The sequence below is a fragment of the Bubalus kerabau genome, chromosome 12 (genome assembly GCF_029407905.1).
Source record: "Bubalus kerabau isolate K-KA32 ecotype Philippines breed swamp buffalo chromosome 12, PCC_UOA_SB_1v2, whole genome shotgun sequence".
Classification (NCBI taxonomy): domain Eukaryota; kingdom Metazoa; phylum Chordata; class Mammalia; order Artiodactyla; family Bovidae; genus Bubalus; species Bubalus kerabau.
The window spans coordinates 72,864,150-72,890,225 of NC_073635.1; the positions used below are offsets into that span (position 1 = coordinate 72,864,150).

At 40.1% G+C, this 26,076-nt stretch overlaps 1 protein-coding gene across 2 annotated transcripts in view; it reads left to right on the forward strand.

Moving 5' to 3' along the window:
- The window catches only part of LOC129624648 (ATP-binding cassette sub-family C member 4-like), a 174,094-nt gene extending 155,130 nt beyond the window's left edge, over positions 1–18,964 (forward strand). For both annotated transcript variants that reach the window (XM_055542802.1, XM_055542800.1), the window contains 2 exons: positions 10,252–10,386; positions 18,939–18,964. In XM_055542802.1, the coding sequence (XP_055398777.1) occupies positions 10,252–10,386 (135 nt within the window). In that variant the 3' untranslated portion in view covers positions 18,939–18,964. The remainder of the gene's footprint in view (positions 1–10,251; positions 10,387–18,938) is intronic.
- The last annotated feature ends 7,112 nt before the right edge of the window (positions 18,965–26,076 follow it).

Below are 26,076 nucleotides of genomic sequence, written 5' to 3' on the forward strand. Positions count from 1 at the left end.
CATTTAAAGTTTGTGTTTCCTTGTTAATTGTCTGTTTAGTTGATCTATCCATAGGTGTGAGTGGGGTATTAAAGTCTCCCACTATTATTGTTAATTTCTTCTTTCATACTTGTTAGCATTTGTCTTACATACTGCGGTGCTCCCGTGTTGGGTGCATATATATTTATAATTGTTATATCTTGCTAGACCCACCTCCCAGAATATTGGAAATAAAAGCAAAAATAAACAAATGGGACCTAATTAACCTTAAAAGCTTCTGCACAACAAAGGAAACTATTAGCAAGGTGAAAAGACAGCCTTCAGAATGGGAGAAGATAATAGCAAATGAAGCAACTGACAAACAACTAATCTCAAAAATATACAAGCAACTCCTACAGCTCAACTCCAGAAAAATAAATGACCCAATCAAAAAATGGGCCAAAGAACTAAATAGACATTTCTCCAAAGGAGACATACAGATGGCTAACAATCACATGAAAAGATGCTCAACATCACTCATTATCAGAGAAATGCAAATCAAAACCACTATGAGGTACCATTTCACACCAGTCAGAATGGCTGCGATCCAAAAGTCTACAAGTAATAAATGCTGGAGAGGGTGTGGAGAAAAGGGAACCCTCTTACACTATTGGTGGGAATGCAAACTAGTACAGACACTCTGGAGAACAGTGTGGAGATTCCTTAAAAAACTGGAACTAGATCTGCCTTACGATCCAGCAATCCCACTGCTGGACATACACACTGAGGAAACCAGAAGGGAACGAGACACGTGTACCCCAATGTTCATCGCAGCACTGTTTATAATAGCCAGGACATGGAAGCAACCTAGATGCCCATCAGCAGATGAATGGATAAGAAAGCTGTGGTACATATACACAATGGAGTATTACTCAGCCATTAAAAAGAATACATTTGAATCAGTTCTAATGAGGTGGATGAAACTGGAGCCTATTATACAGAGTGAAGTAAGCCAGAAAGAAAAACACCAATACAGTATACTAATGCATATATATGGAATTTAGAAAGATGGTAACAATAACCCTGTATACGAGACAGCAAAAGAGACACTGATGTATAGAACAGTCTTTTGGATTCTGTGGAAGAGGGAGAGGGTGGGATGATTTGGGAGAATGGCATTGAAATACATATAATATCATATATGAAACAAGTCGCCAGTCCAGGTTTGATGCACAATACTGGATGCTTGGGGCTGGTGCACTGGGACGACTCAGAGGGATGGTATGGGGAGGGAGGAGGGAGGAGGGTTCAGGATGGGGAACACATTTATACCTGTGGTGGATTCATTTTGATATTTGCCAAAGCTAATGCAATTATGTAAAGTTTAAAAATAAAATAAAATTAAAAAAAAAAAGAAATTAGTGAACTAAAATGAACTGGAATGGAAAAATTTAATTCAGATAACCAGGTGATAATCATTTGTAAAATGATGATGTGACTGAAAAAATAAATTGTGAAAAAACACAAACAAAAAAGAATCTTCTCCAGCACCACAGTTTGAAAGCATCAATTCTTTGGTATTCAGCCTTCTTTATAGTCCAACTCTTACATCTTACATCTACTGGAAAAACCATACAGCTTTGACTACATGGACCTTTTTTGGCAAAGTAATATCTCTGCTTTTCAATATGCTATCTAGGTTGATCATATATTTCCTTCCAAGGAATAAGCGTCTTTTAATTTCATGGCTGCAGTCACCATCTGCATTCATTTTGGAGCCCAAAAAATAAAGTCTGACACTGTTTCCACTGTTTCCCCATCTATTTCCCATGAAGAGATGGGACCAGATGCCATGATCTTCATTTTCTGAATGTTGAGCTTTAAGACAACTTTTTCACTCTCCACTTTCACTTTCATCAAGAGGCTTTTGAGTTCCTCTTCACTTTCTGCCATAAGGGTGGTATCATCTGCATATCTGAGGTTATTGATATTTCTCCCTGCAAGCTTGAATCCAGCTTGTGTTTCTTCCAGTCCAGCATTTCTCATGATGTACTCTGCATATAAGTTAAATAAGCAGGGTGACAATATACAGCCTTGATGTACTCCTTTTCCTATTTGGAACCAGTCTGTTGTTCCATGTCCAGTTCTAACTGTTGCTTCCTGACCTGCATACAGGTTTCTCAAGAGGCATGTCAGGTTCTCTGGTATTCCCATCTCTTTCAGAATTCTCCACAGTTTATTGTGATCCACACAGTCAAAGGCTTTGGCCTAGTCAATAAAGCAGAAATAGATGTTTTTCTGGAACTCTCTTGCTTTCTCCATGAACCAGCAGATGTTGGCAATTTGATCTCTGGTTCCTCTGCTTTTTCTAAAACCAGCTTGAACATCAGAAAGTTCACGGTTCACATATTGCTGAAGCCTGGCTTGGAGAATTTTGAGCATTACTTTACTAGCATGTGAGATGAGTGCAATTGTGCAGTAGTTTGAGCATTCTTTGGCATTGCTTTTCTTTGGAATTGGAATGAAAACTGACCTTTTCCAGTCCTGTGTCCACTGCTGAGTTTTCCAAATTTGCTGGCATATTGAGTGGAGCACTTTCATAGCATCATCTTTCAGGATTTGAAATAGCTCAACTGGAATTCCGTCACCTCCACTAGTTTTGTTCATAGTGATGCTTTCTAAGGCCCACTTGACTTCACATCCCAGGATGTCTGGCTCTAGGTCAATAATCACACCATCGTGATTATCTGGGTCATAAAGATCTTTTTTGTACAGTTCTGTGTATTCTTTCCACCTCTTCTTAATATTTTCTGCTTCTGTTAGGTCCATACCATTTCTGTCCTTTACCGAGCCCATCATTGCATGAAATGTTCCCGTGGTATCTCTAATTTTCTTGAAGAGATCTCTAGTCTTTCCCATTCTGTTGTTTGCCTCTATTTTTTTGCAGTGATTGTTGAGGAAGGCTTTCTTATCTCTTCTTGCTATTCTTTGGAACTCTGCACTCAGATGCTTATATCTTTCCTTTTCTCCTTTGCTTTTCGCTTCTCTTATTTTCACAGCTATTTGTAAGGCCACCCCAGACAGCCATTTTGATTTTTTGCATTTATTTTCCATGGGGATGGTCTTGATCCCTGTCTCCTGTACAATGTCATGAACCTCAGTCCATAGTCCATCAGGCACTCTATCTATCAGATCTACTCCCTTAAATCTATTTCTCACTTCCACTGTATAATCATAAGACATTTGATTTAAGTCATACCTGAATGGTCTAGTGGTTTTCCCTACTTTCTTCAATTTAAGTCTGAATTTGGCAATAAGGAGTTCATGATCTGAGCCACAGTCAGCTCCTGGTCTTGTTTTTGTTGACTGTATAGAGCTTCTCCATCTTTGGCTGCAAAGAATATAATCAATCTGATTTCAGTGTTGACCATCTGATGATGTCCACGTGTAGTCTTCTCTTGTGTTGTTGGAAGAGGGTGTTTGTTGTGACCAGTGCATTTTCTTGGCAAAACTCTATTAGTCTTTGCCCTGCTTCATTCCATATCCCAAGGCCAAATTTGCCTGTTACTCCAGGTGTTTCTTGACTTCCTACTTTTGCATTCCAGTCCCCTATAATGAAAAGGACATCTTTTTTGGGGGTGTTAGTTCTAAAAGCTCTTGTAGGTCTTCATAGAAGCGTTCAACTTCAGCTTCTTCAGCATTACTGCTTGGGACATAGACGTGAATAACTGTGATATTGAATGGTTTGCCTTGAAAATGAACAGAGATCATTCTGTCGTTTTTGAGATTGCATCCAAGTACTGCATTTTGGACTCTTTTGTTGACCATGATGGCTACTCCATTTCTTTTGAGGGATTCCTACCCGCAGTAGTAGATATAATGATCATCTGACTTAAATTCACCCATTCCAGTCCATTTGAGTTCGCTGATTTCTAGAATGTCGACATTCAGTCTTGCCATCTCTTGTTTGACCACTTCCAATTTGCCTTGATTCATGGAACTGACGTTCGAGGTTCCTATGCAATATTGCTCTTTACAGCATCGGACCTTGCTTCTATCACCAGTCACATCCACATATCTGAGGTTATTGATATTTCTCCTGACAATCTTGTTTCCAGCTTGAGCTTCATCCAGCCTGTCATTTCGCATGATGCAAATACATTAAATAAGCAGAGTGACAATATACAGCCTTGATGTATTTGTTTCCCAATTTGAACCTTATTTGTATTTCTTGCTTTAGAAATAGACATACCATGTTTTATTGCACTTCCCAGATACTGCCTTTTTACAAATTGAGAGCTTATCAGAACCCTTCATCAAACAAATCTATGGGCGCTATTTTTCAAACAGTATTTGATCATTCCATGTCTCTGTCTCACCTTTTGTTAATTCTCCCTATATGTCAAACTTTTTCACAATTGTTATTGTTGCTCTGGTGATCTGTAACATCGGTGTTACTGCTCTGACTTGTTGCAGTCTCCTCTATTGGTTAGTATTTTTTTTAGCAATGCATTGCTTTTAGGTTAAAGTCTGTACATTGTTTTTTCAGACATAATGCTATTACACCTTTGGTAGGCTAGTGTAGTTAAACATAACTTCTGTGTGCTCTGGGAAACCAGAACATCCATATGACTCACTTTACTGCCATGTTCACTTCATTCCAGTGTTCTGGAACTGCACCCACACTGAGGGATGACTGTACCTCATTCCTTTTAGGAAAACAGGTGATTGTCTGTTCTGGAAGCTTTAATGTGGACATAAAGATGAATGAATCTGTTGCAAAGACTGATGCTCCAGAGGGCGGGTGACCGGCCTCCAGAAGTAGCTGGGGAAGTGACAGATGCTGATGAAGGGCATAACCGACAGGGTTGTCAACATAAAGTCCTATTGCTTAAGGTGTAACTCAGGATTCAGAAAACTAAGATCATTGCATCTGGTCCCATCACTTCATGGCAAATAGATGGGGAAACATCGAAACAGTGACAGATTTTATTTTTGCGGGCTCCAAAATCACTGCAAATGGTGACTGCAGCCATGAAATTAAAAATGCTTGCTCCTTGGAAGAAAAGTTGTGACCAACCTAGATAGCTTATTAAAAAGCAGAGACATTACTTTGCCAACAAAGTTCCATCTAGTCAAGACTATGGTTTTTCCAGTAGGCATGTATGGATGTGAGAGCTGAACTATAAAGAAAGCTGAGCACCAAAGAATTGATGCTTTCGAACTATGGTGTTGGAAAAGACTCTTCAGAGTCCCTTGAACAGCAAGGAGATCCAACCAATCCATCCTAAAGGAGATTAGCCCTGAATATTCACTGGAAGGACTGATGTTGAAGGTGAACCTCCAATACTTTGGCCTCCTGATCTGAAAAACTGACTTATTTGAAAAGACCCTGATGTTGGGAAATATTGAAGGCAGGAGGAGAAGGGGATGACAGAGGATGAGATGGTTGAATGGCATCACCGACTCATAGGACATGAGTTTGAGTAAATTCTGGGAGTTGGTGATGGACAGGGAGGCCTGGTGTGCTGCAGTCCATGGGGTCACAAAGAGTCAGACACGACTGAGCAACTGAACTAAACTGAAGGTGTAATAATTACATTTTGTTGCCCAAGTGAATACTTCTGCACAAAGATAGATGGATTTTTTAAATTTTATTTTCTAATTGAATTTAATCCATAATAATATATATTTGTTATAAAAAAGCAATAAATGTGCAAAGTAGAATAGGGAAATAAAAGAAAATCTCATAAAGGGAAGATTACAAAATACTCACTACCGGAAAGTAACAGTTGTTTAATACTATAATATTATTTGGGTATCACTAGAGCAAGTTTAATAATTTTTTATGCAAAACAAATTATTTTATTAGCAGAATTTTTATTTATTCTTAAAATTCACCATGTCATTTATTAATTTTCCATAGCTTGGTTCTTAATAGCTGCCTAAAATTTCATCATAGAGCTAGAGTATAATTAATCTCAAACTTAGACATTTATATATTTTCCCAATTGTCACTTTTATCAAAAATTTTGAAATGGATTTCTAGATGGACATATCTAGATGGATATAGTTTTGTTCACTGTAAGTAAATCAGAGAAAGGACATGTTGGGAAATAAATATGACCTAATTAATAGCTTTGTTTATTTGTTGACTTTCCAAAGGGATTTACTGTGATTTGGTTCATTCAGTTCAGTTCAGTTCAGTTCAGTTCAGTCGCTCAGTTGTGTCCGACTCTTTGCGACCCCATGAATCGCAGCACGCCAGGCCTCCCTGTCCATCACCAACTCCCGGAGTTCACTCAAACTCACATCCATCGAGTCAGTGATGCCATCCAGCCATCTCATCCTCTGTCGTCCCCTTCTCCTCCTGACCCCTATCCCTCCCAGCATTAGAGTCTTTTCCAATGAGTCATTAAGCACCATTAATGTGTCAGGCTTGGAATTCTATTTCACAAAGAAATTTTCTCAATATTTATTAAACATGATGGAGTCATAGTGATAGTAATATAATCTTCCTTACTTTCTCTGTTGCCACAAAACAGTGGAGCAAGACAGACAAATTAGAAATGTTCTTTATCCTGACTCACCACTCTCTCTACACTAGAGGGTTCTTCCTGTAGTTTTCAGGATTAGCTGGGTGCTCATGACCTGCTTTTTCTGCAGCCAACAGCACAGCCCTTCCCTCCAGTCTCTGCTCACTGAAGTCTTCATATCACCCGGATTCTCCCTGGTAACGTGAGCAAAGGGAGCCTGTGACAAGCTGCACTTGCTCTAACAGTATTGTTGTCTGTGGTCAACATTTTCACTGTCTCTAGTTAGAGTATTCTTTGGCAATGAATGATGAAGAACCAAAAGCAGAACTAAGAAACTCAGATCCCACCTCTTCTGTTAGTAGTCAATTTATGGTTCTATATTTTTTATGTTTCTTCCTCAACACAAACCTCTTATTAGAATTTTCTCACAGAAGAGAAAACCAAAACTGTTTTAACATCCCCACCTGAAAAGCCCAAAACAGCTCATACCTAACTACAGTTTTACTTAAATTCTGTTTTTCACCTTCATGAAACTTTTCTTTCTTAAACCTGCATGGCTGCAATTAGAACATTTGAGAAGAGAAAAACTCCTTCAAAAACATGCCAAGAGATTTCATTCAAGTTTTCAGAGGAGAGATAACTAACACTGAGGTAGAAAGCATAGTCAGGGAGGAGAAATAGTTTATGAAGGGGTTGCTTATGTGCAAAAGCAACAGTTTTGAGAGAGCAGCTGTGGAGGTGACTATGACCCAGCATTCATTTTTCCCCCGGTGAGAGAATGATTTATTATTTCAAGACCTAAGAAATGATTTTGAGTTAATACTTACCACATTGTCCAGTCACTGAGAAAACTACAGGCACCATTTTAACAATGAGAGATCCACCTTCCAGGGTTGGACAACTGTCCTGTGTCATCACCTGGTGGCCAAAGACAGAGGTGTGACTCTTAGGTCTTTCCCCTCACAACTCTCCATATTGCTATGTGGGATCTATCTCTATTGTTGTCATCATTTCCCAGCATCTTTCTTATCAGGCTTTTCCTCCACCCTCTCCTGTCCCCCGCATTTCCATGTACTCATCTACATCACTGATAACATCCTGCCAGTGAAAATGGATGAAATTATCTTACAGTGGGTCCATTTCATTTTTATGTCTAGGACAGCTACTGGGAATATCTGCACACAAACAGCTTGATGAACACATCTTCATTGAGCTTATGTAACTGACTGACTCATACAACATAATGTTAGAACTTGATAAGCCATTCAAGTTTGGGGTTCCAGGAGAGGTCCTGGGGTTCAGGGATTGTTGTTGTAGCAACTTGAATGTGTGATTTAGTTTATAGGTTAACTTGGGTTACAGGAAGAGAGGGGACAGAGGAAAATTATAGGAACCTTTTCTTATAAAAGATGTTAAAAATTCAAAATTTTACCTATTTTTCTGTACAGAAAGAGAATTTGGATTTGCTTTGTGTTTATTTGTTCTGAAATATCTAGACTCTTTGATCAAACCAGTAAATATAAAGGCTAAGTTGATAAATTTCTATTTCTGGCCTTTTCTTAGTCTGTGTCCCATCTCAGCTCTTGTAGCCTCTGACGTGAGCCTTGGCTTTTAAGTTTGATTGGGTCCCATCTGTTTTTGCTGTTATTTCTTTTGCTTTGGGAGAGTGAACTAAGAAAATATTTGCTGCAATGTAGTCAAAGAGTCTTTTGCCTGTGCTTCCCTTTAGTTTTATAGTGCTCAGTTTTATAATAGGTCTTTAAACCATTTTGACTTTATTTTTGTGTATGGCATGAGTGAGTGTTCTAATTTCATTTATTTTCAGTGTCCAGCTTTCCCATTACTGTTTACCAAAGAAACTGTATTTTTCTCCATTCTTGTCTACTCTTTCATAGATTAATTGACCATAGATGTATGGAGACCAGTGTTTTAAAACTGCTGTTTTTCTTATTCAACATGGGGAAAAGAGTTATGTTCTATTATGCTATGCTTAAGTAAAATTGCACATTTGGGGCATCTAAATTGGTATGCCAAGTTACAGAACATTTAAATTATTATGTGGATAAGACAGTTTAAATTATTGTTGTATTTATTTGAGAACGCTGCTCTTAGCAATGATCCACAATAGTAAACAAATGATTAACAGGAAAATGGCCTTCATGAGACTTAATAAATGTCTCCAATTAAATACAAAGGATGAAATTAATTGAAATACCTAGATGTGGAAAAACAACCTGTATCTCGTTTAGAGTTCCAGAATATTCTCTTCTTTTTTAAAAAGTTAATTTTTTTAATTTATATATTTTAAGCTGTACTGGATCTTCCTTGCTGCACAAGCTTTTCTCTAGTTGCAGTGAGTGGAGCTCTTTTTGAGCAGTGTGAACACCTCTTATTGTGGTGGCTTCTCTTGTTGCAGAGCACAGGCTCTAGGCACGTGGGTTTCAGTAGTTGTGACACATGGGCTCAGGAGTTGTGGCTCCCAGACTCTAGAGCACATGCTGTATAGTTGTGGCCCACAGATTTAGTTGCTCTGCACCCTGTGGGATCTTACAGGAGAAGGGATTGAACATGTGATTCCTGCATTGTCATGCAGATTCTTTTACCACTGAGCCACCAGGAAGCCCATCCAGCATATTCTCTTAAGATACATGTACTCTAAACATGACCTAAATGAAGACTTGAGTACTTCTTAGCATCAGGACTGTTTTTATAATTATGTCATTTGGGCCATTTATTTCAGACACTTTTTTCTCTCCAGAACCATTAACCAAAGTAACTAATAAGTAGAAAGGCAGAGGTAAGAGCCCCTTCCTCTCCTTTTCAATTTCCATTTAGCAGACTTATTAATGAGCAATAAAAGGGGTGAAAGGCAGGTGGTTTAAGAGGGAGAAACAAATTAAAAATATATTAATAATTTGTGAAAACAGATTCAGATCCTACAGATTCAGGTCCTAGGCAGTTAGGCTGGGCTGCCCCATGTTCTCTGCAGGCTGAGATCACTGGAATTCGGAGCTCTAGTTCTTGCTTGCTTCTTTAGTCTTACCAAAGACAAAACAGGATTTCTAGAGAATTTTTCTGTGCAGAGCAATTCTGTAAAAGCTGCTTCTGTATCAGCTCTTTTTGCCAGCCTTCCACTCTCAGAAGAATAAACCACAACCACAGCCAACTTCTAGAATCATCTCAACCTCTCAGACAAGGGATTCTGTTCTTCTTAGCAGCTGACATAATCCAGGACCTGAAAGAAATTCTGAACGTGTTTTCTTTTTTCCCTAAATACTGCTCAGACTCTCAAATCAACTTGACATTTAATTTGTGGTCAGGGCTCTGCCCTCTGGTTTGTATAACATCACCCTACTTTTTAGATAAATGCAGCTTCATTTTCTGCAATCAAGATATTTCCCAACTCTGTGTATCTGTATAAATTGCCTCAAAGCTCAGAGCCTAAGAGCTAAATGCACTAACTAATGATAACAATCCCAAATACCCTGGACAGAATATAAGATGCTACAGAGTGCCAGTAATCCTAGTGTAACACTCATTTTCTTCCTTTCCTATAATATTGTAATATTAAAAGTCAGGTGAGGCCTTTGTCTGCCCAGTAAAACAGTAATCAGACCATTTAAACACCAGGCAGTCCTACCACCCACACAGAGTCTGTCTGTTCTCCCTGTCCTGCCCCTTTTTGAAATATTGTCTGGGCTATAATATGGTACTGAGAGATATTGTATGCTAATGGATTTCTTTCTGCTGTTAACAGGTTTTGGATTCAGGAATATATAGAGAAGGTGGAGAGCCACATAATTTGCTCCAGAATGAAAACAGCCTGTTTTACAAGATGGTGCAACAACTGGGTGAAGCTGAGGTCACTGCCCTCACTGAAAGGGTGAAATAGGTGAGCTCGCTGTGGGGAGTTGTAATTAAAGTTTGTCTCCAGGGTTCAATCTTCACAATCTCTGCTGGTGGTCTGATAACAAGCACTCTGTGCCCTTATAAGTCTCCACAGAGGAAGTCTCATGGCTGGGTCTTAACACATTGCAGGTTGAAGGCAGGTCTGCCGAGATTCTGCAGCAGATTTGGGGGTGGGGTGGATGTGTGTGCTCCTCTGTGTGTGCACAAATGCGCCTGAGAGAGAGATGTCAGATTGGACTTTCCACAGTTTGGACAGTGGGTTCAAATTCTCAGAGAGCACAGAAAAGTCATTTTGCAAACCCTTCACATTCATTCTGATTGGTGCTCAGCACATTTGTACTAAAAGTGCTATCAAGAATATCCAGGAAATTTGAGAGTTTAAGGGAAAACAGTTTAGAATATTTTGGCTCTAGGAGGATCTACCAGGGAAAGGTATAGCTCTCTTCTGTTTTCTAATTTGTAAGGAAAATGTCTACCTGATATTATCACTTTATCCCTAATTACTTGTTGTTTAGAATTAGGTCCAGTTGCCAGGCTGTGCTTCCTCTACCGTCTAGAAGGTGAAATTGTCATCAGGACAAATCAAGAACTCACAGTACTTTAACTCTATAGTCAGAATGGTGCTTGAAGTTTTACAAAGCACTTTCTCCGAAATGGGGAGTGTAATGCACTGTACATGGTGTGAAGAAGGTTCTCAATGGGTAATATTCAGGTCATGTGACACCTTCCTAACAAAGGTGAGATGGTAACTGAGGTCTGGTTTAAGAGACTTAGCCATTGTCATACAGCTGCCTGTAATTCTTTCTGAAACAAGGTGGGACTGGGTTGATTAGAAGATAGAGGGAGGAAAGAAAGGTTTGGTGTTCTTCAGATCAGATCAGATCAGATCAGTTGCTCAGTTGTGTCCGACTCTTTGCGACCCCATGAATCACAGCACGCCAGGCCTCCCTGTCCATCACCAACTCCCAGAGTTCACTCAGACTCGTGTCCATCGAGTCAGTGATGCCATCCAACCATCTCATCCTCTGCCGTCCCCTTCTCCTCTTGACCCCAATCCCTCCCAGCATGAGTCTTTTCCAATGAGTCAACTCTTCGCATGAGGTGGCCAAAGTACTGGAGTTTCAGTTTTAGCATCATTCCTTCCAAAGAAATCCCAGGGCTGATCTCCTTTAGAATGGACTGGTTGGATCTCCTTGCAGTCCAAGGGACTTGTGGTTCATGGTGGGATGAGACTTCTAGCTTCATGCTATGAGGCTTACCCATTGAAAATTTATTTCTGGGTATTAAATTAACTGTGTATTTTCCCTTCTTCATGCTTTTATGCATTTCCCAGATTTTCACTTTTGAGTAGAATAATTAGTAGTGTAGTATTTAAAATACATCTTAAAGAAAACATGTCCCAGTATCTTAAGTCCTTCTATATGAAAGATTTGTCTAAAATGTGGTCTAAGTTCCCTCTGTCACTGTCTCTTCTCAATCCTCCTTAGAAATAGAGGAAATGCAGAGCAGGACCTTCCACTGCTCATAGGATAGGAAATTGCCTGGGTCACAGAGCAGGCTGAAGAGCTGGTGGAGTTGGAATTCATACCTAGGTTTAGAAACAAGGAAGTCTGTGTTCTGAACTTTTCATGTAAGTACTATATTGTGTGCAAATCTTGAGAAGTTGAATAAAGAACTCTAATATTTATGCCTGAAAGTCACAGAGTGCTTTCATCTACTAGAATGTCTCTCAGTCAGACCTTCCCTCCTAAAACCTAGAGATTCCTAGAGACCTAGAGATTCCTAGATACCTGGGAATCTCCAAAACCCTTTTGTTCTTTTGACCTCAGGCATTTCATATCAAAAAGAGATGTACCCACCTATGTGCCACAGGCTTCATTTAAAGCCTATGCTATCATTATATTTTATGTAGACATTGAGTAATGAGAAATAGATTACAGAATTTTAGATCAGTCCAGATCATATAAAGTAATAGGATTCAACACCCTCATTTTACAGGTGAGGAAACTAAGGCCCCTTAGAAGGAACGTGGTCCTATGTATAAAACTGATGTTAAGCTAATTTGCAGCAGACTCAGAATTAGAAATCTGTTCTTTCAGTGAATGTCTTAAATCAAGTGTAACATACACCTGGAAGCAGACTTAGGTCATAGAATTAGAAATCTCGTGATTCCTGGCCTAATAATCCTGCATCTACTCTAACAATACTAATGATGTTACATTTGTGTACTTCTTTATAATTCATTTTATATTGTTCTCACATGTATGATTTCACGTAATCTCATGATGGTCCATTTTTATCCATGTCATGGATGAGGAGAGTGGGCCCAGGGCTCACCTAAGGTCACAGAGCTGGTCCAGGGAGCACAGAGGGGCGATTGCTGGGGGAGGCTGAGAGCTACCCTAGGTACTGTGTTCTGTGTCAGGTCTGAGAACACTGCTCCTTTCATGTGGTAGCCAAGGTGGGGACATCACCCAAGTTCACAGAGTGGCAGAACCTCAGTCTTGGATTCCAGTCCTGCTGCTGGGTCAGATCACCTCTAAGGAAAGAAATACATTTCTTGATTCTCATCCCAGTTGAATATCTTCATTATTTCTGCATCCTCTGCATCATCTTAGGTGAGCTGTCAGATTATAAGTTTTTTGAATGTGCAAGCATCAGATACCAATGCATTCTTTAGAGCTGTAACACTGGGAACATTAGCCTAAGTCAACAAGGTTTTCACTCTAATAGAGCAGAATTCATTCATCTGAAAAAAAAAAAAAAAAAAAAAAAACAACCAACATCTGGGGAAAGGTGCTTGAAGTCACATTTTTTTTAAATACAAAGTTCAGGTGAGCTGATCACAGTTTGATTAACCCCTTTGGATGATCCATGAAATAGCAGAGAAAGTACCTTTTAGATACATAAAGCTGAAGGGTACATTAGTTTGCTAGGACCGCCATGCAAAGTGCCACAGAATAGGTGACTTAACAGCAACTTATTTCCTCCCATCCCTGGAGACTGGAAGTCTCAGGTCAAGGTGTCAGCAGGGTTAGTTTCCTCTGAGCACGCTCTCCTTGGCTTGGGGATGCCGTCTTCTTTGTCCTCACATGGTCTACCCTCTGTGTGTGTCTGTGCCTGATATTCTCTTCTTATAACAACCCCAGTCTATTAGATTAGGACCCACCTGTATGACTTCATGTTAACTTTATTGCCTCTTTAAAGACCCTGTCTCCAAATACTCACATTCTGAGGTACTGAGGGGGTTTAGGACTTCAACCTGTAAAATTGGACAGGACAGTTCAGCCCATAACAAAGGTAGATGCCTTCCATTCATTCTGTTCTGTGATGAAGCAGACCTGGTTGAATTTGCTGAAGTTTCTTTGTTCCCAGTGTGTAACAGAGATGTCATGTTGTCTATTCATGAAATCACCTAATATGACCAGAAATTATAAAACCCTAAGGTGCTAGCTCTAGGCACCTGGACCAGTTTGAATAGATGGAGGAGGCACTTAGGATCCACGTGGTCTTGTGTCCCCAAGGTCCCTGAGCCTCAGGTCCTCACCTGTGTGTAGAGCAGGGATTAGAGCCCTGCCAGCTTCTTCACAGTTATTACAAGGATCAGATGAGAGAGATGATGATTAAGTGCTTTGAGAATATAGTGTTTTATGGTGTGAAAGTGGGATCATTTTTAAAAAGACTGTAGACAGAAGCCTTGTCTCCCAGTAATAAAACAAATATAGTTCTTCTAGATAGCTTTCAGTTCAGTTCAGTCACTGAGTTGTGTCCAATTCTTTGTGACCCCAGTGACTGCAACACACCAGGCCTCCCTGTCCATTACCAACTCCCAGAGTCCACCCACACCCATGTCCATTGAGTCAGTCATGCCATCCAACCATCTCATCCTCTGCCATCCCCTTCTCCTCCTACCCTCAATCTTTCCCAGCATCAGGGTTTTTTCAAATGAGTCAGCTCTTTGCATCAGGTGGCCAACGTATTGGAGATTCAGCTTCAACATCAGTCCTTCCAATGAACACCCAGGACTGATCTCCTTTAAGATGGACTGGTTGGATCTCCTTGCAGTCCAAGGGACTCTCAAGCATTTTCTCCAACACCATAGTTCTAAAGCATCAATTCTTCAGCACTCAGCTTTCTTTATAGTCCAACTCTCACATCCATACATGACTACTGGAAAAACCATAGCCTTGACTAGATGGACCTTTATTGACAAAGTAATCTCTCTGCTTTTCAATATGCTGTCTAGGTTGGTCATAACTTTCCTTCCAAGGAGTAAGCATCTTTTAATTTCAAGGCTGCAATCAATATTTGCAGTGATTTTGGAGCCCCCCAAAAATAAAGTATGTCACTGTTTCCCAATCTATTTGCCATAAAGTGATGGAACTGGATGGCATGGTCTTAGTTTTCTGAATGTTGAGCTTTAAGCTAACTTTTTCACTCTCCTCTTTCACTTTCATCAAGAGGCCCTTTAGCTCTTCTTCACTTTCTGCCATAAGGGTGGTATCATCTGCATATCTGAGGTTATTGATATATTTTCCGGCAATCTTGATTCCAGCTTGTGCTTCCTCTAGCCCAGCGTTTCTCATGATGTACTCTGCATATAAGTTAAATAAGCAAGGTGACAATATACAGCCTTGACATACTCCTTTTCCTATTTGGAAGCAGTCTGTTGTTCCATGTCCAGTTCTAACTGTTACTTCCTGACCTGCATACAAATTTCTCATGAGGCAGGTTAGGTGGTCTGGTATTCCCATCTCTTTCAGAATTTTCCACAGTTTATTGTGATCCACAGAGTCAAAGGCTTTGGCATAGTCAATAAAGCAGAAATAGATGTTTTTCTGGAACTCTCTTGCTTTTTTCATGATCCAGCGGATGTTGGCAATTTGATCTCTGGTTCCTCTGCCTTTTCTAAAACCAGCTTGAACATTTGGAAGTTCACCGTTCACATATTGCTGAAGCCTGGCTTGGAGAATTTTGAGCATTACTTTACTAGTGTGTGAGATAAGTGCAATTGTGCGGTAGTTTGAGCATTCTTTGGCATTGCCTTTCTTTGGGATTAGAATGAAAACTGACCTTTTCCAGTCCTGTGGCCACTGCTGAGTTTTCCAAATTTGCTGGCATATTGAATGCAGCACTTTCACAGCATCATCTTTCAGGAATTGAAATAGCTCAACTGGAATTCCATCATCTCCACTAGCTTTGTTCATAGTGATGCTTCCTAAGGCCCACTTGACTTCACATTCCAAGATGTCTGGCTCTAGGTGAGTGTGAGTGATCACACCATCGTGATTATCTGGGTCATGAAGATCTTTTTTTTATACAGTTCTTCTGTGTATTCTTGCCACCTCTTCTTAATATCTTCTGCTAGATAGCTTTAGAGACTCTAAATCAGGGATCCCCAACCACTGAAGTTCCTTTGCAGTATTCAGTTCAGGTATTTCAGACCATGAAGCAAAGTCCTTTTCAGTTAAAAGTTGCTAAAAATAGTATTTTTCTTTATAAGAATTATATTGAGAAGGGTTATAAAGAAAGGAGCCAGGTAATTTTAGAAAGAATATCAAGCAGTAGAAAATGAAATTAATTTTTTTTCCTTTTACTTTTCACCAAAAGAGTACATAAGGATATATTCAGAAAATATGGCTTGGTTAATAAAATGGAGGAGGGTGATGGTATGCAATTAACCTGCCCTCCCAACCCCCACCAGAAGCTTTATTTTTAAATGCTTCCATTACAATGGAAATAGCTTCAGATTTCAGCCAGTAAGGCTCAAGCATTCTTGGAGGGTTTATTTTTCTCCTTAACTTAAGTGACATTTAAGTATATAGCATTTCGTATGCAGAGCTGTTTGAGGGTAACAGGATATGTTAGCAACAAGAGAGTAAGAAAGTGCTCTTATTATGAAGGTGGATGTCCTAGTGCTTTTCTGTTCTGTGTGTGAAGTCCATTCTCTCTCATGATAACTTTGTTACAGCACCCACAATGCACTTGCGGTCAGGTTTTATAAAGGAGATCTGGGATCATATGAGTTGGACACGACTGAGCGACTGAACTGAACTGAACTGAAGCAACCCAGTTTGTGAAATGAGTCAGCCTCTGATAGATGATACATTTTCTGTTCTAAAGACTCAAATGAAACTTTCACATTCTTCTTTGAGGATAAAGAGTTACACTTGAAGTAGTTTTTTTGCCCAAACATGTTTATTTATTTTTTTTCTTTTTATATATCTTTCTTTATTTTTTAAATTATAAGTATGATAACACAGGAGACTTAGAAAATACAGAACAAAGTTCCAAATTAATGTGGAATTAATTTACTTAAAATTAATTGTATATATTACAATTAATTTTAAGTAAATTAAGATTTTTAGTTGGAGTTTCAATATTAAACTTTCAAAAATTAATAGCATGAATAGATAGAAAAGTAGAAGGGTACAGTAGACCTGAAAAGCACCGTGAATCAACTTAATATAATTAAGATTTATACAATTTTCACACAACAGTAGAATACAAATTCTGTTTAAGTTCTCATAGACTATCAACTAGGGACACTGGAATGCATCCAGGGACATAAAACAAAGTACAAAAGTTTCATGGTCGAGTAGTGGCCACAGGACTGCAAAAGGTCAATCCAAATCCCAATTCCCAAGAAGAGCAGTACTAAAGAATGTTCAAACCACCAGACAATTGCAATCATCTCCCATGCTAGTAAGGTTATGCTCAAACTCCTGCATGCTAGGCTTCAGCAGTACATGAACAGAGAACTTCCAGATGTTCAAGTTGGGTTTAGAAAAGGCAGAGAAATCAGAAATCAAATTGCCAATATTTGCTGGATCACAGAGAAAGCAAGGGAATTCCAGAAAAAAATCTCCCTGTTTCACTGACAATGCTAAAGCCTTTGATTGTGTGGATCATAACAGTGGAAAACTCTAAAGAGATGGGAATACCAGACCATCTTAACTGTCTGCTGAGAAACCTGTATACTGGTCAAGAAACAACAGTAAGAATCCTGTAGAGAACTAACCGGTTCAGGACTGACAAACTAGTACGACAAGGCTGTTTATTGTCACCCTGTTTATTAAACTTATACGCTGAGTGCATCATGAGAAATGCCAGGCTGGATGAGTTATAAGCTGGAATCAAGAATGCTGGGAGAAATACCAACAACCTCAGATATGTGGATGATATCACTCTAATGGCAGAAAGCAAAGAGGAACTAAACAGTATCTTGATGTGAAGGAGGAGAGTGAAAAGGCCGGCTTAAAACTCATTATTAAAAAAAACTAAGATCATGGCATCCAGCCCCATCACTTCAAGCCAAATAGAAGGGGGCAAGGTAGAAGCGGTGACTGATTTCCTCTTCTTGGGCTCTATAATCACTGTGGATGGTGACTGCAGCCATGGAATTAGTAGACGATTGCTTCTTGACAGGAACGCTATTGCAAACCTAGACAGTCAAAATCTGTTCTATGCACTGGAGATGCTCAATGCAACTAAATACAATGTGGAATTTTTAGGAACAGAGTGTCCCTTAGACTTCTGGTGAGTTGCCCAGAGCCTCTTCAGTTTCAATCCAAATGACAATGCTTCTCTGAGTCCTTCTCAAGAAATGTTTCCACCACTAAAAATTGGATCTATAAGAGCTCAGATGTATTGGTAAAAAATGTCAGGGGCCCCCAACGTGGGCCTCAAACCTCTTTTAAACTAGGCCCACTTCTCTGTCCTGGGCCAACTCCCCTGTGCACTATATTCCTTCTTCTTCCAGGTGCCAGGTATTTGGCCTGTTTCTTCTCTTCTGAGCTGCCACCACCTACTCTATTTCTCAGGGTTCCTCTAACCCCAAGATTGGCTGTGGAGTAGGACACCAGCTTCCCCATTGTATAGGAGACAGGGATCAAGACCATCCCCATGGAAAAGAAATGCAAAAAAGCAAAATGGCTGTCTGGGAAGTCTCTTGGTTAAGTCATTGTTAGCACTTTTGATTCTCTTTTCATTCTTGGGACCCACTATCCACAGATCACATTCCTTTAGGCCCTATAACTGCTTTGCCGCACAAATTAAACACCAGGATATTTCATACATATATGCCAGTGTTTCAGTGCCTGTCAATCTGAGTTTATAAAATATAAAGATAACAACCTGATACTAACATCCAAATTTGTTGTGCTCCTTTTATGTGTGAAAATGACAAACCCTGTTCAGATGCTAGATTTCCTATCCTCTTTGTTACTGTTTTTAATTTATTTCAGGGAATAAAATGATTTTGCTTATCAATTTATTGTAGTGATAAAGCATATCTGTGAATCAGAATGATCAGAAATCTAGATCTACAGGTTATTTGGCATTACGTTCAGACCCACTGGGGGTTTTAATGGGGCTGCTTCCTCCATAGAATAAATACAGCCCTGGTTTTCTAAAACTGTGTCTCCAATAGTAATGTGATTGCTTCACATGAAGAAGGAAACCTAGAAATGTGTTGCCTTAGGAGGAGGACTTTAAAACTTTTAAACATGTTGTTTTTGTCTTTTTCTCCCTCAGGTGAACTTCAAAAAGAGATAGCAAAATATTACTCACAGTGACCATGTGGTTATGAATGTTTCCAGTGGACAGCCCTCAGCCTTCACAAGTTTTGAGTCAACACTGTGATTCTACCATGAGTTCATGTCTATTCCAAAGGCTTTTTTCCAATAGGTTTTGCACTGCATAAACTATATTCTACTTGTTTTACACCAGCAACAAATATTTACACATTACAAAATGTGAGTTCTCCAACTTCACTCAATGATTTCAAGCTCTTGAAAAGGTTTTATTATGTTAACTTAAATGTTGTATTACTTTATTTCTTATCCAAATCAGCGGAGAAGGCAATCGCACCCCACTCCAGTACTCTTGCCTGGAAAATCCCATGGATAGAGGAGCCTGGAAGGCTGCAGTCCATGGGGTCGCTGAGGGTCGGACACGACTGAGTGGCTTCACTTTCACTTTCATGCATTGGAGAAGGAAATGGCAACCCACTCCGTGTTCTTGCCTGGAGAATCCCAGGGACGGGGGAGCCTGGTGGTCTGCCGTCTATGGGGTCACACAGAGTTGGACACGACTGAGGCGACTTAGAAAAAAAAAAAATCCAAATCAGAGGTGCAGACCACCAATAATAGCCATTTCCCAGGTTTTGTGTCTTGAGAGACTCCAGAGCCAAACTCATTTTCTAAGATTTGAGACGAAGTTGTCACAGGTGTGTGTGTGTGTGTGTGTGTGTGTGTTTTACTGTTTCCAGAATTACACATTACTTTCCAGTTTTATCAGGGATTCAGTTTACTTGAAGACTATGTGAAGTTGCTGTTTTGTGTCACCCCTTCCTTTAACATGACTAGGATCCATTTTTCCACCGAAAGACCTCTGGTTAAAATACTATAGAGAAAACTGATAGGAAAACATACAATATACTATAGTTTAAGTGAAAGAAAATGAAAGTGAAAGAAAGAAAGTGAAAGTGAAGTCCTCAGTCATTTCTGACTCTTTGCGACCCCGTGGACTGTAGCCCACCAGGCTCCTCTGTCCATGGGATTCTCCAGGCAAGAATACTGGAGTGGGTTGCCATGCCCTCCTCCAGGGGATCTTCTCAACCCAGGGATCCAACCCAGGTCTCCTGCATTGGAGGCAGATGCTTTACCCTCTGAGCCACCAGGGAAGCCCTGGTTTAAGCCTAGTTTAAGTAACAACAACAACAACAACAAAAAATAGATATATGGTTAAATACTGAAGGACAATATTATATGTTCTAAAAGAGAAGAGAGAAAATATGCTTTCTCAGAATAGGAGCCCTTCTAAGGGATTTGCTAATGAAGGACAGACATGTGCTAGACTGTCTTCTAGATAGAGGATTTTAGTTTTTTCTTTTTTTTTTACATTATAAATGGTGGTAAAGTATATATAACATAAAATTTACCATATAACCATTTTTAGTCACATAATCCAGTGGCATTAATCACATTCACAGTGTTGTGTAGCCACATTGTCTGGGTAACTTTTGGTAATTATGTTTTTTCCTATTCAGTGTGTTATTTCGCAGAGTCATTTTGATAAGTTATTTCCTGTGAGTTTTTCTTGATTGGCATACATTTATTCACAATATCTTATATGTTTAATATCTGCAGCACCTCTAACTGTGTTCTTTTGGCTTTCTAGTTTTCTTTTAGCCTTCTTTTTTATAAATAATCTTGCATAACTTTTTCCTGTTTTCAAAGAATCAACTTTCTGCTTGATTGATGCTCTCTTTTTTCCCCAGTTCATCATATCATTCTTTCCTTCAACTTTTCCTTAACTTTGAGGTTTTTCCTCTAAATTCTTAAATTGAAAAGAGATTATTAACATCATTATTTTTCTAATATAAATAAAGCTGACTTTTCCCCTAAGATCCACTTTAGCTGCAACCTGCAAGTTTTGGTACTCAACACCATTGATAGCCATAGTATTATGTATTTTCTAATTCCTAATTCAATTCATTAACTATATCTTTTACCCATGAGCTATTCATAAGTATAATGTTCTCTAAATTTCAAATTTGAATGGATTTTTTTTATTAGATTCAGCCATGTGGAACTGCTAACATTAAGTCTTTTTTATAAGTGATAAAGTGGCAGTTTTATATGGTTCGACATATAGTTTTCTTTTGTTATTAACATATAACTTAAATGCACTTGGTCAGACAACATTAGATTGTGAATTTTAAACCATAGGTAACCACATTCACACAAAAGGTCCTTGTTTCTACCATTTTGTGTTTTATTGGGGGATTTTAAAATGTTATAAATACATGTATAACCAGTAATTTTCAATAAAAATCCTCCCCAAATACTGGAATGTTTTCTGATACGTGTTGCAGGCTGGTTCTCTGGGATGCAGACTTGGATGGAGTTTAGTGCTGGGATGTGTTTCCGGGCTGCCCTTGGGGTCAACACTGTGGAATCAGGAGGGAAGAAACAGGGTAGGGCAGAGGGAAGGATCAAGCTGGATCACTGGCCAGACGACCTGAGCTGAGCCCATGGGGGTCTGGAATGAAGATGGCCCCTCAGGGTTGTCCTGACACATCCAATGACCAGGCCTTTATACCTCCACCTGGATGGATCATTGCACATAGGCTGCCCCCACAGGGGCTGGTGGTTTAAGGTTGCCCACTGGCAGCACTTACAGCTGCTGGACAATGAGTCCCTGAAGGGAGGTCAAGACAGCACATCTCCATGTCCCCCCGGGCATGTATCACCAGCTCTAGAGGTAGGTGATGAGGGTGTACTGTGGAGGAAACTCTTGATGACTGATGTTTAAGTCGAAATGATGACTCAGTGATTCTCCTGAATACCCTCTGGTCTAAAAAATAGAGGAGAAGGTCCATGTAGGGGAGATATCCTCATTCTCCAGGGTCAGCCCAGTTGTCACCTCTTCTAGGAAGTCACATTAACATCAGTCACCATCCTAGGTAACTCGGATTTGTGTGTTACCCTGAGCACCTCTTGTGTTAAACTGAACCATACTAGGTTAGTGTCCTGTGTCACCCTCTTGAGAGACCTTATTTTTAAACAAGGGACCTGTTCTTTCTGTTGTGCATGTAGCCTGCCCTGAGTGTGAGTGTTCACACGTGGTCTTTTTCTCACTTAGTGAACTGTGAACTGTGAACTGTGCCCTGTTCACTGATTATGGCTTCCAGCAGAGTGTCTGTGCACAGAGGGTGCTCAGTAAATCTTTGTGGAATGAACCAAATGATGACTGAGAGCAAGCTTTCCTTCTCAACTTTATAACTTTGAGATATTAAGAGGTAGCCTGGGATAACAGAAAGCCCTGGTTTTGGAGTCAGTCACACTGATCTGTCCTTTACTACTCACTAGCAGTGTGGGTGTGGGAAAGCAGTAACCAGCCAAGGTGCCAGGACATTAGAATGGCACCATCCTTGACAAAATAGGCTCTGGACAGCCTACAGCCACGCAGTCTTAGTTACATGCTCGGGTAAGCACCTCAACCTCTGAATCTCAGCTTCTTTGTCTGGAAAATGAATAGTTCCTGCTCTTGTACCATTGCTTCTGTTGGGATGATGGATGGACCAAGAGCATCCAAAGACACAGGGTGGAATCATTGACCTTGGAGATTCTTATCACCAGGAGAAAACAGGATGGGTGTTGATGAAGGAGGTTTGTGGAATGTAGAAGGTGTACTTGAGGAGGTCCTCATCTGATGGCCTAAACCAAACTGTTGGAAACACATGTATACTTGTGGCGGATTCATGTTGATATATGGCAAAACCAATACAATATTGTAAAGTTAAAAAATAAAATATAATTAAAAAAAAAAGAAAAAAAATTGACACAAGCACAAGGGGAGGAGCACAAACTGGAGTCAGGGACAAATACTGGCTCCTCTGGGCTGGGTTTGGATTCAAGTTCTGCTACCTGGTGAGTGTGGGCTGTTAAGGTTGGGAAGCCCACTGTGCTTCAGGGTCTTTGAAAGGTGAGGTGGGGATAGCCTTCTTGATTCTCAGAAGGCTGCTGCAAAGATTAACTATGACAGTGATACTCACAGTGAGGACTGTGCACTACTACCAGTCCATGACCTGTTTGTAGCCTGGTTAGAAGTAAATACAGGAATTTCAAGAAAGCTAGAAACTCAAAACCATCTGTATTGTTGTGACATCCACCCTCAGGACGGGTGGGATTCTGAACACCCCGGGGACCAGTGTGAGTGTTGCACTATGGGGGTAGGGGAGGGGCACCTGGCTGAACTGCACACTAGCCATGCACAGTGGATCATTGATTAGGTTGCAATGGGCCAAAAATATAAAATTAGATAAAACTGATATTTAATCTCAGACAGGTAAGAAACAATGCTGGATATGTTCAACACTTTTGAACAATGCTGTATATGTGATTAGCTGTCAATCAGTACTATCCTCTCTAGCACTATCCTCTATTAATTGTTACCATCATATTTAACTTAAAATTAGAGCACACAGGCTTTCAAAAGGCCCTACTATACATTATCAATATTTTCAGTTCAGTTCAGTTCAGTCGTGTCCAATTCTTTCTGACCCCATGATCTGCAGCACGCCAGGCCTCCGAGTCCACACAAACTCCCAGAGTTTACTCAAACCCATGTCCATTGAGTGGGTGATGCCATCCAACCATCTCATCCTCTGTCGTCCCCTTCTCCTCCTGCCCTCAATCTTTCCCAGCATCAGGGTCTTTTCAAATGAGTCGTCTCTTCGCATCAGGTGGCCAAAGTATTGGAGTTTCAGCATCAACATCAGTCGTTCCAATGAACACCCGGGACTAATCTCCTTTAGGATGGACTGGTTGGATCTTGTGGCAGTCCAAGGGACTCTCAAGAGTCTTCTCCAACACCACAGTTTAAAAGCATCAATTCTTCGGTGCTCAGCTTTCTTTACAGTCCAACTATCACATCCATAGGTCTTCCCTGGTGGCTCAAGTTAAAGCGTTTGCCTGCAATGCGGGAGACCAGAGTTCGATCCCTGGGTCAGAAAGATCTCCTGGAGAAGGAAATGGCAACCCACTCCAGTATTCTTGCCTGGAGAATCCCATGGATGAGGAGCCTGGTGGTCTACAGTCCATGGGGTCGCAAAGAGTCAGACACGACTGAGCGATTTCACTTTCATCACATCCATACATGACTACTGGAAAAACCATAGCTTTGACTAGATGGACCTTTGCTGACAAAGTAATGTCTCTGCTTTTTAATATGCTGTCTAGGTTGGTCATAACTTTTCTTCAAAGGAGTAAGCATCTTTTAATTTCATGGCTGCAATCATAATCTACAGTGATTTTGGAGCCCCCCAAAATAGTCAGCCACTGTTTCCACTGTTTGCCCATCTATTTGCCATGAAGTGATGGGACCAGATGCAATGATCTTAGTTTGCTGAATGTTGAGCTTTAAGCCAACTTTTTCACCCTCCTCTTTCACTTTCATCAAGAGGCTCTTTAGCTCTTCTTCACTTTCTGCCCTAAGGGTGGTGTCATCTGCATATCTGAAGTTATTGATATTTCTCCTGGCAATCTTGATTCCAGTTTGTGCTTCCTCCAGCCCAGCATTTCTCATGATGTACTTTGTATATAAGTTAAATAAGTAGGGTGACAATATACAGCCTTGATGTACTCCTTTTCCTTTTTGGAACCAGTCTGTTGTGCCAAGTCCAATTCTAACTGTTGTTTCCTGACCTGCATACAGGTTTCTCAAGAGGCAGGTCAGGTGGTCTGGTATTCCCATCTCTTTCAGAATTTTCCACAGTTTATTGTGATCCACACGGTCAAAGGCTTTGGCATAGTCAATAAAGCAGAAATCGATGTTTTTCTGGAACTCTCTTGCTTTTTCCATGATCAGTGGATGTTGGCAATTTGATCTCTGGTTCCTCTGCCTTTTCTAAAACCAGCTTGAACATCAGGAAGTTCACAGTTCACATATTGCTGAAGCCTGGCTTGGAGAATTTTGAGCATTACTTTACTAGTGTGTGAGATGAGTGCAATTGTGTGGTAGTTTGAGCATTCTTTGGCATTGCCTTCTCTGGGATTAGAATGAAAACTGACCTTTTCCAGTCCTGTGGCCACTGCTGAGTTTTCCAAATTTGCTGACATGTTGAATGCAGCACTTTTACAGCATCATCTTTAGGATTTGAAATAGCTCAGCTGGAATTCCATCATCTCCACTAGATTTGTTCATAGTGATGCTTCCTAAGGCCCACTTGACTTCACATTCCAAGATGTCTGGCTCTAGGTGAGTGTGAGTGATCACACCATCGTGATTATCTGGGTCATAAAGATCTTTTTTGTACAGTTCTTCTGTGTATTCTTGCCACCTCTTTTTATATCTTCTGTTTTTGTTAGGTCCATACCACTTCTGTCCTTTATTGAGCCCATCTTTGCATGAAAGATACCCTTGGTATCTCTAATTTTATTGAAGAGATCTCTAGTTTTTCCCAGTCTATTGTTTTCCTCTATTTCTTTGCATTGATCACTGAGGAAGGCTTTCTTATCTCTCCTTGCTTTTCTTTGGAATTCTGAATTCAAATGGGTATAACTTTCCTTTTCTCCTTTGCTTTTAACTTCACATCTTTTCACAGCTATTTGTAAGGCCTCCTCAGACAGCCATTTTGCTTCTTTGCATTTCTTTTTCTTGGGGATGGTCTTGATTTCTGTCTCCTGTACAATGTCATGAGCCTCCATCCATAGTTTATCAGGCACTCTGTCTATCAGATCTAGTCCCTTAAATATATTTCTCACTTCCACTCTATAGTCATAAGGGATTTGATTTAGGTCATACCTGAATGATCTAGTGGTTTCCCCCACTTTCTTCAGTTTAAGTCTGAATTTGGCAATAAGGAGTTCATGATCTGAGCCACAGTCAGCTCCCAGTCTTGATTTTGCTGACTGTATACAGCTTCTCCATCTTTGGCTGCAAAGAATATAATCAGTCTGTTTTCTGTGTTGACCATCTGGTGATGCCCATGTGTAGAGTCTTCTCGTGTTGTTGGAAGAGGGTGTTTGCTATGACCAGTGCGTTCTCTTGGCAAAACTCTATTAGCCTTTGCCCTGCTTCATTCTATACTCCAAGGCCAAATCTGCCTGTTACTCCAGGTGTTTCTTGGCTTCCTACTTTTGCATTCCAGTCCCTTGTAATTAAG